Source organism: Mauremys mutica, chromosome 4 (assembly GCF_020497125.1).
Source record: "Mauremys mutica isolate MM-2020 ecotype Southern chromosome 4, ASM2049712v1, whole genome shotgun sequence".
In the NCBI taxonomy this organism is placed as follows: domain Eukaryota; kingdom Metazoa; phylum Chordata; order Testudines; family Geoemydidae; genus Mauremys; species Mauremys mutica.
Window position 1 is genome coordinate 72421450 of NC_059075.1, and position 12313 is coordinate 72433762.

Sequence of the window (12313 nt, forward strand, 5' to 3'; positions counted from 1 at the left end):
CAGATACAAGACAAAGTGCAGATTGTGGGTCGGATACAACTTGATTCTTTCGGATGTGGATCCACATTTTTGTATCTCTCTGGAACTGGCATGGGCTGCATAGGCCTTGCTACCCACTTCATTCAAATGTGCCTGCTAGCCTGATTGACTATGCAAGGTGCAGGAATCCTCTTGGCCCTGCCCATGGTACCCTGTGCTTCACATGTATGACTGCTGAACTCTTAACTTGGAGAATGGTTCCCATGGGATGAGGTGGGAGCTCCATTGCTTTAATCATTTTAAACTAGACTGGGCAGAGCCCTGGGAGCAGTCCTGCCTTGACCCTGAAGGGATGGCTAAGATGGGACCAAACAGCGTGTCTGAAGGTCTTACTTTTATGATTCAATGCATAGAAAGTATTTTCTGCCGTTCTCCCTTGGCCCACTTCTCTCCCTGCCCAGCAGGGAGAGCTCTTCCATCGCATATTGGGGTATTAACTCCAAGCAAAGACACACCACTTTCTCTTTGCTGGGAATAAAAATTCTTGCAGACATTTTTTTCTCTGCAGAGCTGGCTTTTCTTTTGTTCCTTTCCTAAGAGGTTAGCATGACGTAGCCTCACTGCAGAGGGAAGGGGAAGAGTGACTGCTCAGCGCTAATGCCCTTTCTTGAAAATGTCCCATGCACAAGCTGTCCAAAGATTCCAGCTTCACTTGTAGTGAGACAGAAGAGTGTGGACACTCTAGGATCTACGGAGTTAGGCCGAGAGAAACCTCTTGCATCTGGGTAGAAGGGTATACTTGAGTAGGCAAAGGAAACTCTTGTCATAGTGCCCCTTCTCTACCCCGCAGCTTATCCTCCATTCCTAGCTGCAGCCTGCCCTATCCTACATGGCTCCATCCATGCCCAGAAGATGGCTGGCTGCTCAGTGCAATGAGATAACAACTGTGTGTGTCTTTGTGCCCTTCAGCTGCTCTGACAAAGATGTTGGCCAAGGCCTGTGCAACCGGAAGAATGAGGCAGTACTGGCAACCACAGGTGAGTTGTTCTTCCTTACCTTCTGCTAGCTGAACATTTCTTCCAGGTTATGCCAGGGCCTTTCACTCCAAGGTGTTCAGGACTCAAATGTGACCACCTTCAATCTCATTCTGAGCAAGACAAAATCAGTCATGCTGTCTTTCAGCCCCAAGCAGGCTCTTCCCCGGGTGGCCAGAGGAGAGGATTTTAGTTTGAAGGACAGCAGAGTTACCCAACCACCAAATTCATCACTCAGGCGGAACAAGCTTAGTTCCCATAGGGTGCTTTCCCCCTCTAGTATGGTTGGTGAGGAAGACTGATCCCATAGCAGGGAGCAACCTCGTAGCAGAAGGGGGTTAACTTGCCCCTATCTTTGAGAAATAATATCACCCCTACTTCAGAGGTCTTCTCCAGATTCCCTGAGGGGGAGAGAATGGGCTCAAGCTGTGCCAAGCTCCACCCTAGAGTTGGGCTGCTAAATCACAGTACATAAGTGTGTGAACACACAGCTACACTAGTTTTGAACATAGTCCAGTGGCATAGAAAGGGCCTCCTCTCACCCTTGCTGTTCTTTTTCAGGAGAAGGGCTGCATGTCAGCTACATTATTGGAGGCCTCCTCAGTGTCTTGGTCATTCTGCTGTTTATTGCTGCTCTAATTATATACAGGTATCTGACCCTCCCACTTGCCATCCTGTCCCTTTCTTCCCTATTGCTGGTGAATTGAGTCTTTTGGTTGAAGGAGACTTTCAACAGAGGTCCTTCATCACTGGGGATACAAGCATCTCATTAACTGGAAACAGTAATAATAACTATTTCATTTTATTTACAAAGCCCCCTGCCCCACATGGACCTCGGAGAGCAGACTGAGCTGTTGGGCAGCCCTAAAGTTCTCCTCCTCCCTATAAAGAGTGTGTGAGAAGAGCCACCCCCTGCACGTGCACCCAGCCCTCCTGCTCCTTGCTCTGCAAAATCCTGTTTGGTTCTATTTTATAGAGAGTCTGGAAAATCATATGCAGGAGTGCGATGGAATTTGTATCACCATGGCATTGGACCTCGTCTAGTACAGGGGTTCTCAACTTTCATTGTACTACGACCCCCTTCTGACAACAAAAATTACTACATGATCCCAGGATGGGGGACTGAAGCCTGAGCCCACCCGAGCACTGCTGCCCTGGGTTGGGGGGCCAAAGCCCGAGCCATACCGCCCTGGGGGAAGGGATATGGCAGGGGAAAAGTCGAAGCCTAGGCAAAGGGCCTATAACCAGAGCCCCGCCACCCAGGGCTGCAGCCTTTGGGCTTCAGCTTCAGCCTAGGGCGATGGGGCTCGGGCTTCAGTCCCGGGCTCCAGCAAGTCTAACACCAGGCCTGGTGACCCCATTAAAATGGGGTCGTGACCCACTTTGGGGTCCTGACCTGCAGTTTGAGAAATGCTGGTCTAGTAACTCTCCAGTGCTTTCAGGCAGCTGGACTCTTAAGCTCTTCCAGAACTTGACCCTCTCCCAAGGGGGACTTGTTTCCTTCTACTGATCTCTGTCTCTGTCAAGTCCATGACCTGATTCTGCTCTCATGGGTTTTACACTAATATGACTTCATTGCCTAGTAGTGGAGTCACCTCTGACTTATACTGGTATAAGCGAGAGACAACTTGACTGCATTGCACTGGTGCATGGTGGCTGTACAGGCAGCTGAAGGGAACACCTGTACCTCATGGAACAGGCTCTCCTCTGGCCTGAGGGAACAAACAGATCATTGGTGCTTTCTGGTCACTGGGTTGGGGCCTTGTCTGTAGAAATGGAGCTTTTGACAATGGGACCCTATCTCTCTACTGACAGAATTATAGAAATGTAGGGCTGGAAGGGACCTCAAGAGGTCATGTAGTCCAGTCCTCTGCACTGAGACAGGACTAAGTAAATCTAGACTGTGACAGGTGGTTTTTAAGAACAGGGTTAGACAAACTCCACTTATGGGGATTCCACAACCTCCTTTGATAACTTATTCCAGTGCTTAAATATTCTTATAGTTAGAAAAATTTTTCTCACATCTAGCCAAAGTCTCCCTTGCTGCAGATTAAGCCTATTATTTCTTCACCTACCCTCGGTAGTCATGGAGAACAATCAGTCACGGTCCTCTTTATAATAGCCCCTAACATATTTAAAGACTGTTATCAGGTGCCCATCTGTCTTCTTTTCTCAAGACTAAACATACCCAGTTTTTTTAAACCTTTCCTCACTGGTCAGGTTTTGTAAACCATTTATCATTTTTGCTGCAGTCCTCTGGACACTCTCCAATCTATCCACATGTGGCGCTCAAAACTGGACACAGAACTCTAGATGAGGCCTCACCAGTATCAAGTAGAGCAGAATAATTACCCCCGTGTTACACATGACACTCCTGTAAATATACTCCAGAAAAATATTAGTGTTTTTCACAGTGTATCACATTATTGGCTCTCATTCAATTAGTGATCCACTATAACTGCCCCAGTCCTTTTCAACACTACTGTCCCCATTTTGTTGTTGTGCATTTAATTTTCCCTTCCTAAATGTGGTACTTTATACTGGTATTTATTGAATTTCATCTTGTTGATTTCAGTTCAATTTGTCAGTCATTTAGAATTTTAAACTTGCCCTGCAAAGTGCTTGCAATCCCTCACAGCTTGGTGTCATCCTCAAATTTTATAAGCATACTCTCCACTCCATTATGAGAGTCGTCTAATTAAAATATTGAATGGTACCAGACCCAGAATGATACTACCCATGTGGGACCCCATTAGATATGTCCCCCTACTTTGACAGTGAACCAGTGATAACTACGATTTGAGTACGGTCTTTCAACAAGTTGTACACTTTATAGTAATTTAATCACATTTCCTTATTTTGCTGATGGGAATATAATATGGGACTGTGTCAAAAGCCTTATGAAAATCAAGATATATCATGAGTATTGCTTCCCCTCTATTCACTAGACCAGTAACCCTGTCAAAAAGGAAGTTAGTTTGGTTTAGCATGATTTATTCTTGACAAATCCATTTTAACTATTCCTTATAACCCTGTTCTCTCCTAATCCAAGTTGGGCTGACTGCTCTATAATTCTCTAGGTGCTCTGTGTTTCTCCTTTTTAAATATAGTTGCTATGTTTCCCCTTTTCCAGTCATCAGGGACCTCACCTGTTCTCCATCAGTTCTCAAAGATAAACTGGTAACAGTTCCGAGATTGCTTCAGCTAGTTACTTAAGGACACTAGGGTGAATGTCATCAGGCCTAGCCAACTTGAATACATCTCACTTGTCTAAATATTCTCTAATCTGTTCTTTCTCTAGTTTGGCTTGTGCTCCATCTCCTTTGTTGTTAAATGAATTCTATTATGCATCTGGTCACAATAAACCTTTTTAGTGAAGACTGAAGCAAAGTAAGCATTAAATACCTGACTTTCTGGAGTTCTCTGTTAGGTCTCCTTCACCACTAAGTAGAGGACCTACACCAGGGGTAGGCAATCTATGGCACGGGTGCCGAAGGCAGCACGCGAGCTGGTTTTCAGTGGCACTCTCATTGCCCAGGTCCTGGCCACTGGTCCGGGAGGCTCTACATTTTAATTTAATTTTAAATGAAGCTTCTTAAACATTTTTAAAACCTTATTTACTTTACATACAACAATCGTTTAGTTATGTATTATAGACTTATAAAAAGAGACCTTCTAAAAACGTTAAAATATATTACTGGCACACACAACCTTAAATTAGAGTGAATAAATGAAGACTCGGCACACCACTTCTGACAGGTTGCTGACCCCTGACCTACACTTTCATTTGTCTTTCTCTTGCTCTTAGTATATTGATGGAACCTCTTCTTATTGCCTTTTATGTCCCTTGCTAGGTGTAACTCATTTTGTGTCTTAGCCTTTCTGACTTTGTCCCTGCATGTACTCCTCCTTGGCAATTTGTCCATGTTTCCACTTTTTGTAGGTTTCCTTTTTGATTTTCAGGTCATTAAAGGCCCCTGATGGAGCCATACTGTCTTCTGACTAGTCTTTCTATCTTTCCTTACCATCGAGATGGTTTGCTGTTGCTCCTTTAATATTGTCTCTTTGAGAAACTACCAGCTTCCCTGAACTTTTTTTTTTTCCTTAGAATTTCTTCCCATGGGGCCTTATCTACCAATTCTGAGTTAGTTAAAGTCTGATTTTTGAAGTCCATCATCCTTATTCTGCTGCTTTCATTTCTTCCTTTCCTTATAATCATGAAGCCCATCATTTCATGGTCACTTTCACCCAAGTTGCATTGCACCTTCAGATTAGCAACCAATTCCTTCCTGTTAGTTAGAATCAAGTCTAAACTTGCTGTGTCCCTAGTTACTGCCTCCACCTTCTGAAACAAGTTCTCCCCAACATATTCCAAGAACTTACTGGACATTTTGTGTTACCTTGCCAACAGATATCTGGGTAGTTAGTCTCCCATTACTACCAAGTCATGTGTTTTGGATATTTCTGTTGTTTGTTCTTCCACCTCCTCCTGGTTTCTCCTCCTACAGACACAAGAAGTCTAAGTTCACAGACTCTGGCTTGGGGAACCTGACTTACAGTAACCCGTCATACCGGACATCTACCCAGGAGGTGAAGATTGAAACTATTCCCAAGCCGACCTTGTACAACCAGCTGTGCTATAAGAAGGAGGTAAGAGCTGCTGGTAGAGGCCTCAGGAACCAACTTCAAACTGTCCTAACATTACAAATCTATGTAAATAGTGAGAGAGAATTGTGCTTGGTTCTTGGCAGGTGCCTGAACCCCAAAAACATCCCCATCCCCAGAGCTCTCCACCATCTGTCTCAAAAAGATCCCTGGGATGGGTGAGGGCAGCTGCAGTAAGCTACCAAGCAAGACTCACAGGGCTTAACTGGCAGCATCTCTCAGTTCCTCATTGTGTCCCAGTTGCACGTACCTGCCTGAGGCTCCAACTTTCCCCTCCATTCCTGTAGCCTCCTGTGACCCTTTTACAGTGTTACTGGCCACCAGGCTATTGGGTTTAAAGGGAAAATTCTACCTTTGGACCCATGTTCCTTGGCTGAGCCCTGTCCTTCCCCACTCATCCTAACGCTGCCCTGGGCAGTCACAGAGAGAACCAGGAAGAGTCTGGCTAGAAAGGACGCAGCTCTTGTCTATGCACCGTGTGGAGGGGTAGGGTGGAGAGAAGAACTGAAAATGCTGATGACCAGGGCATTGGTATGGGCCCCATATAGGGCTGTATCTATTTTATCATGTAGCACTTAGTTTCTCCTCTTTGTTTCCTCAGCAACTTTCTCATCCCCCTGATAGCTTCTCATCTTTCTTCTTCTGATTTCTGCTCACATCCTCACGTCAGGTATCACTGCACTGTTTGTATGTGGGTATGTGTATGTGTGAGTGACCCCCACCTCCCTCACTCCTGCAGCACTGAAAGGGTCTAACACTGTCATGTACTAATTGCTGCTCGGCTGGCTTCCCATGTGTCTGTGTTTGTGCCTTTGAACTAGCTCAACTACCTCCCTTGGCTGGGGATGGAGAGCGAATTTTCTAGCACAGGTCCTTTGGTTGTGTAGCTAAGGGTTTGCAGTTTATGCTACTTAAAGAAAATAATTTACCTGGGGGCGTTTGTTATGATTCTTGTAGACCCTGGAGATGGATAAGGCCTGTTATACCACTGACTCCCTTTCCCAAGGGCCAGAATAGGATTGTTCCATTATAGGACAATTTTTAGTGATATTGTTTTAAATGCCCCAACAAATAGATCCCCCCCAACCTTTCCTCTGTATTTCACAGCCTGTATTTCACCCCACTGTCAGAATGGTTTCCCTGAGATTCACTCTAAATCTTTCCCATTTCTTTTCTTAGTCCCATTGCTTAGATATACCCATGTGTCTCACACACAATTCTTCTCTCCTCAGGGAGGTTGTTTACAAACACCTATCAGATGTCTACACCCATGCCTCTTTAGTCATCACTGAGCCAAGCTAGACAGAATTCACTCTTAATCTCTGCTCATAACTTTGTCCCTCTAGCCCTCTGATCATTTCTGTTGTTCTTCTCTATACTTCCTCCATTGTTTTCGTTGCAATGAGGTGCTCAAACCCAACACAGTAGCCCAGATGAGCTGTCTCAAGATGTGTGTAGAGGGCAACTTGCTTCTCCCTGCTTTGGGATATAAAGCCACTGCATATGCATCTCCCAAACTGATTAACCTTTTTAGCAGCCTTTTCCCACTGAAAACTCCTACCTGATTTCCTGCCTACTGCCCTTGAGTCTCTCTTGGCTGTTCCTACTTCCCAGGTTTCTCCTTCCTATTCAGGCCCTGGCTCTAGTATTATTCCTGCCCCCAAACAGCATTGGCTCCATTTGTCCAAGTGAGCAGAAGAGCCATCTTCTCTCACCTGTTTTTTTTTTCCCCATGGATTGAAGGAGCCTGGAGATTGGAATGGGTATTCCTTTGGGGAGGGCTGGTGTGCTAGGCTGAGCATTGTGAGGGGGGAGCCTAGAATGGACTCTCCTGTCCTGATGGCAGCAACCAGTTACTCTTTTCATTGAGGGCCATCCCTTTGCTTGCTTCTTTGTCTGTCCTCATTCCAGCTGCTGCTTTGTTCTTTGGCTAGAAGTGACTGATGCTCTGTGGGTATTTGCATTCTGTTGTCTCCCTGCTAGGCTGGTCATGATCATTGCTACACCAAGGAAAAGATCAAGATTGTGGAAGGGATATGCCTCTTGTCCGGTGACGAGTCTGAGTGGGATGACCTCAAGCAGATACGGAGCTCCCGAGGAGGGATACTTCGGGACCATGTCTGCATGAAGACTGACACTGTCTCTATCCAGGCCAGCTCTGGCTCACTGGATGACACCGAAACTGAGCAGCTGCTGCAGGAGGAGCAGTCTGAGTGCAGTAGTGTCAACACGGCAGCAGCCACCCCGGAACGACGTGGCTCACTCCCAGACACAGGCTGGAAACACCAATGCAAGTCCTCCACGGAGAGTGAGGTCTAAAGCATGCACTACCTTGGAGATGCCCAGCTCCTCCACAGCCCCTGTTCCATATGAATGAGACGGGACTCATTCTGCCATGCTGGGAGAAGCCCAGAGACTAGCCTTCGTGTTGCAAGGAGGCCAGAGACTAGCTGCCTTTCAGCAAGGAGCTGGGGCCAGACTCTTCCATCATGGCAGGTGGAAATGGACCCCAGAGACCTTTTTGGCTCATTCTCACTGTTTCGTGGTTTATTTATATGTTCCCTTTTCCTGGAAGCTGCCATGATAACTTCTGCAGTGACTCCTCTGAGCTGAGTCTAATTCAGATTGTCCCCTCTGGCAATCTGCGAGTCCTGCACTGTCAAGCTCACAATTCATGCCTCTGGGAGAGCAAAGCTTCTCCACTGCCAGCTTCTCATCAGGCTCAGCACCTCTTGCCCCTAATTCATTCAGAGGCCAGCTCTGCTCTCTCTACTTTAGGGAATTGGTGGAGGGCTGAAAGAGGGGACAGTGTAGCAGCAGGTCACTTCTAAGGGGATAAAGAGAGCAACTGCAGCTGCTATGTTTCTTGTGATTGATGTCATTAGAATGTCACTGCCACTTTCCCCACATTCTGGCACATCTCTACAGGAGTGATGAAGCCTGGTGCTGGAGCACTGTGTCTGTTGCTGGCAATGGACACTGCTCCTAATCACTTTTTGCTATCACCCACTTCAAAAAGTAACTGAATGCAGATAGGACTCTCCTAACTGCTTTCAGTGTATATTGGAGTTAGAGCTGCCAGATCAGGGGACAGAGTATATTTTTTTACTGCTCTTAGCTCCACAGGCCTACTGAGAGGAAGCTCAGCTCAGAGGGAGAAAGTCTGGAGTCTATTCCTTCTTTTACATCATCAACAAAACTGTTCATAAAGTTCCAATCAGAAAGCCAGCCAGTTACATTTGTGCAAACCTATGGAAGGCCATGGGTCTGAGTAGATGTCACTGAGGGTCTGTTGTGGTCGGTAGAACCTTTTATTACTAGTGATGTGTGAAATGGGATAATTGGGGAAACTGTTCTATTAGTAAACTGAGCCCATTTGACATGGAATCAGAGAAAATAACCATGGAGCTCTAAGGGCCATTTTTGAGTAGTCACTTATCAACTAGAGCAGTGGCTCTCAAACTTTTTTACTAGTGACCCCTTTCACATAGCAAGCCTCTGAGTGTGACCCCCCCCATAAATTAAAAACACTTTTTATATATTTAACACCGTTATAAATGCTGGAGGCAAAGCGGGGTTTGGAGTGGAGGCTGACAGCTCGCAACCCCCCATGTAATAACCTCGCGACCCCCTGAGGGGTCCCGACCTCTGAACTAGAGCTGTGCTTTAAGCTCCATTTTTTACTGGCAAATAATTCTTGCAGCGGTCTATGTTCTTCCCCTCAGCTGTACGAGGATACAATTCTGTTCTGGCTCTGCAGCCTATGAGGCCTTTCCCTTATATCTGGCTCCCATACACAGTTCATGATTAGTTTCTTGCTGGGCCCTGGTAGCTTTGGGGTGTGTTTGGGCCTGGGTGCTGACTGGTGTCCCATGCATGACATAGGCAATAGACACCCACATGGAATAGGGCTCATGGGAACCCACAGACAAACCACATATGAACTAATCTCTGCAAATCCTCATTTTTAGGAGGGAAGGAGAGAGCAGGGAAGCTGGAGTGTGGAAAACGCACCCATCTAATTATTTGCGCTTCAAGAGAGACATCCCTGGCAGCATTTGAAGCTCTAGCGCCCTCGGGGCACAAAGGTCTTTTAATAATCTCTTGACTTGGCACATCTAAAGGAAAAAACTTCTCCCCCTTCCAAAAGAGGGTTTAGTCCCCACATTTCATTCATAGGAATTTTATCTAAGGTAAAAAATGAAATCCCAAGCCAGGTGTTGGAAACAGAACTGTCCCAAGGAGGGAATCCCTTGTGACAATCCCAGCCTTGCCTCCTGCTGTGGAAAGGCCAGGTGCATTCCCATCCATGGTGTAGGGAGGACCCAGCTGGTGCTAGGGGTGCTGCATGGAATGGTGATTTGGATGGGATACCCAGGCAATATTTTTTTAATCTAGTGAACAGAGGAGAGTCCCTCCTGCTTCTGTTTAGCCTTGCTCAAATCCCAGAAACCCTGGTAGTGCCCAGAGAAAGTGGCAGTTACCAGCAGGCTTTCAATACTACTTACACCCAGAGATACCGCTGCAGTTAAGGCAGGGCAGGTTCATCTTAAATTTGCAAGCCAGGACTGAAACTCCATCTATAACTTGCACCATTAGGCCTGGCTGGTGTGTACTCATGTGGGAAGTGAGTTAGGGCTGGGGCTTGAGAATTTCCATGTTAATATGGGACTCTTTCCTGCTCCTAGAGTTAATATTTTAAAATTCTATTTTAATTTATTTGATTGGCTCCAGGCTAGGAGTTGTTGGTCCAGATGCCACCATTGCTTTGTGTGGTACTAGCTGCAGATGCACTTTGGGACAGAGGCTCCAAGATCTGGATTCAGTGACGAGAAAGAGCAGCAGGAGCCAGAGCTTTGCTATCTCACTAACATGGACTTGGGCTAGCCAGGCGGCATCACACAGGGGCAAAAGCAAGGGCTCAAGTGTAGGAGGAAGACCACAGTTGAGAGGGAGCCTGTGTGTAGGGGTTATGGAGGGCAGTAGAAGTAGGATGGGGAACTAGCCGATGTGGGAAAAGGCTCTAATATCCTGGGAGAACAGCTCTACCTCTCTTCTCCAGATGAGCTATGTGAATGCATCACTCTGCACTGCACATTAAACATCCAGGAGTGTGGGGAAGAGGGACTGGAAACATCCACCCATTCGGGACTCAATGGACCTATGGAAATAATAGCTGCTTGAGTTGAGAATGCAGAATAGAAGGAAAAGCTCAATCAGTCTTTCCAACAGCTACTAGTGTTCAAACTCTGCCTGAAACTATGCCCATTCCTACTTCTAGGAAGGAAACCTGTACATTCCAGCCCCAAGACCATTCACACAGCTACTGTCTAAACTTTCCCAGTCTCTTCCCCTCCAACCCTGCCAGAGGTCATATGTCTGCTACATTGGGGAGATTGAGCAGTGAAATCTCCTACAGCCCTAGTTCCACTACTGATGTGAGCAGACGTAAGATTCCCTAATGTGAGCAAACAGCCCTTGTGAGATGCTGCGTAGGGGGTGCATTGCATTTTCCCATTCTGGGGAGGAAAAGTCCTTAATTGCATGAGGGCTATACAGAATGTAGAAAGGTCAGAACTGGGGGATGATCTCTTGAGCACTGATTTACTATGTAAAAAGCAAACTTCTATCTCCTGTCTGTCCTGAGCTAATGGCAGTGATTCCCCTGCATTCTTGTGTAATGATTTTAATGTTACTCACTGGAGAGATTGGACTTTCTGGAGTTATTTAACCACTATGTTCAGTATTTTAGGAGTTGATAATTTAATATAAATTTAGCTTTTCTTAATCACTCTGCTTGGCTTTGGGTTGTGAATCACGCATGTTATACTGGCTCCCTCTGGAGGATGAGGAGCTCCCAGCCTTGTTTGCATAGAACCTCATCTCTGCTCACTGAGCACTGCGGTTGGAGGGAGTGAGAAGATGAAAATGGAAGCAGTGTTCTTTGGATAATCCCACTGACTCTCACACACACATTCTTCAGCAGTGAAGCCTGAACTAAGGCCCACTGCCAAGAAAGAGACAGCTGTGGCTCAAATGCAGTGAGTTCACATTCTTCCTTCTCTCTGTTTGACATGACAACAGGGGCTAGTGGCCTGGTCTTTCTGAAGAACATCGTGACCAAATTGTTGTAAGCTGTATAGGGATAGTGTTGCCTTTTCTATGGCTGCTGCAGGAGTCCTCTCTTCATTGGTGCCTTTGCTTAATGCAGTTTGATGCTTTAAAGTCATTCTTGGTGGTAGGGGGCGTGTAGTGGCAGAGTTGTAAATGGAATCAGTCTCCAGCCACGTCTCCCTGCTCTAACCACTAAACGGGAATGACTGTCACACAGTTTACTGAGAAAAGTGAGATTTGGTCCTTCTCATTTTAGTAATAATTTAAAACTGAAAGAAGAGGATACTCAAGCTTCTCTATGCAGAGATCCATCTCTGTACCAGCCGCAGTATGGTATGCAGGGAACAAGAGCAGAGAAGGCTGGTCTTCCACAGCAGACCACAACAAGGTAATTTAGTGTGGGCATGGAAGCTGGTGCTCCTGAGCCCTCAACTTTTTATTTTTTAAATGTCACAGTGATACTTGTGTTTGGGTACATGTGGTCTAAATTCTGACACAAGTTATCTCCACTGCCAAGACCG

General features: G+C 46.1%; 1 protein-coding gene across 2 annotated transcripts in view; it reads left to right on the plus strand.

Moving 5' to 3' along the window:
- The window catches only part of LRP4 (LDL receptor related protein 4), a 112849-nt gene extending 103612 nt beyond the window's left edge, over window positions 1-9237 (plus strand). For both annotated transcript variants that reach the window (XM_045015926.1, XM_045015927.1), the window contains exons 35-38: window positions 949-1016; window positions 1575-1662; window positions 5522-5663; window positions 7662-9237. In XM_045015926.1, the coding sequence (XP_044871861.1) occupies window positions 949-1016; window positions 1575-1662; window positions 5522-5663; window positions 7662-7997 (634 nt within the window). In that variant the 3' untranslated portion in view covers window positions 7998-9237. The remainder of the gene's footprint in view (window positions 1-948; window positions 1017-1574; window positions 1663-5521; window positions 5664-7661) is intronic.
- The last annotated feature ends 3076 nt before the right edge of the window (window positions 9238-12313 follow it).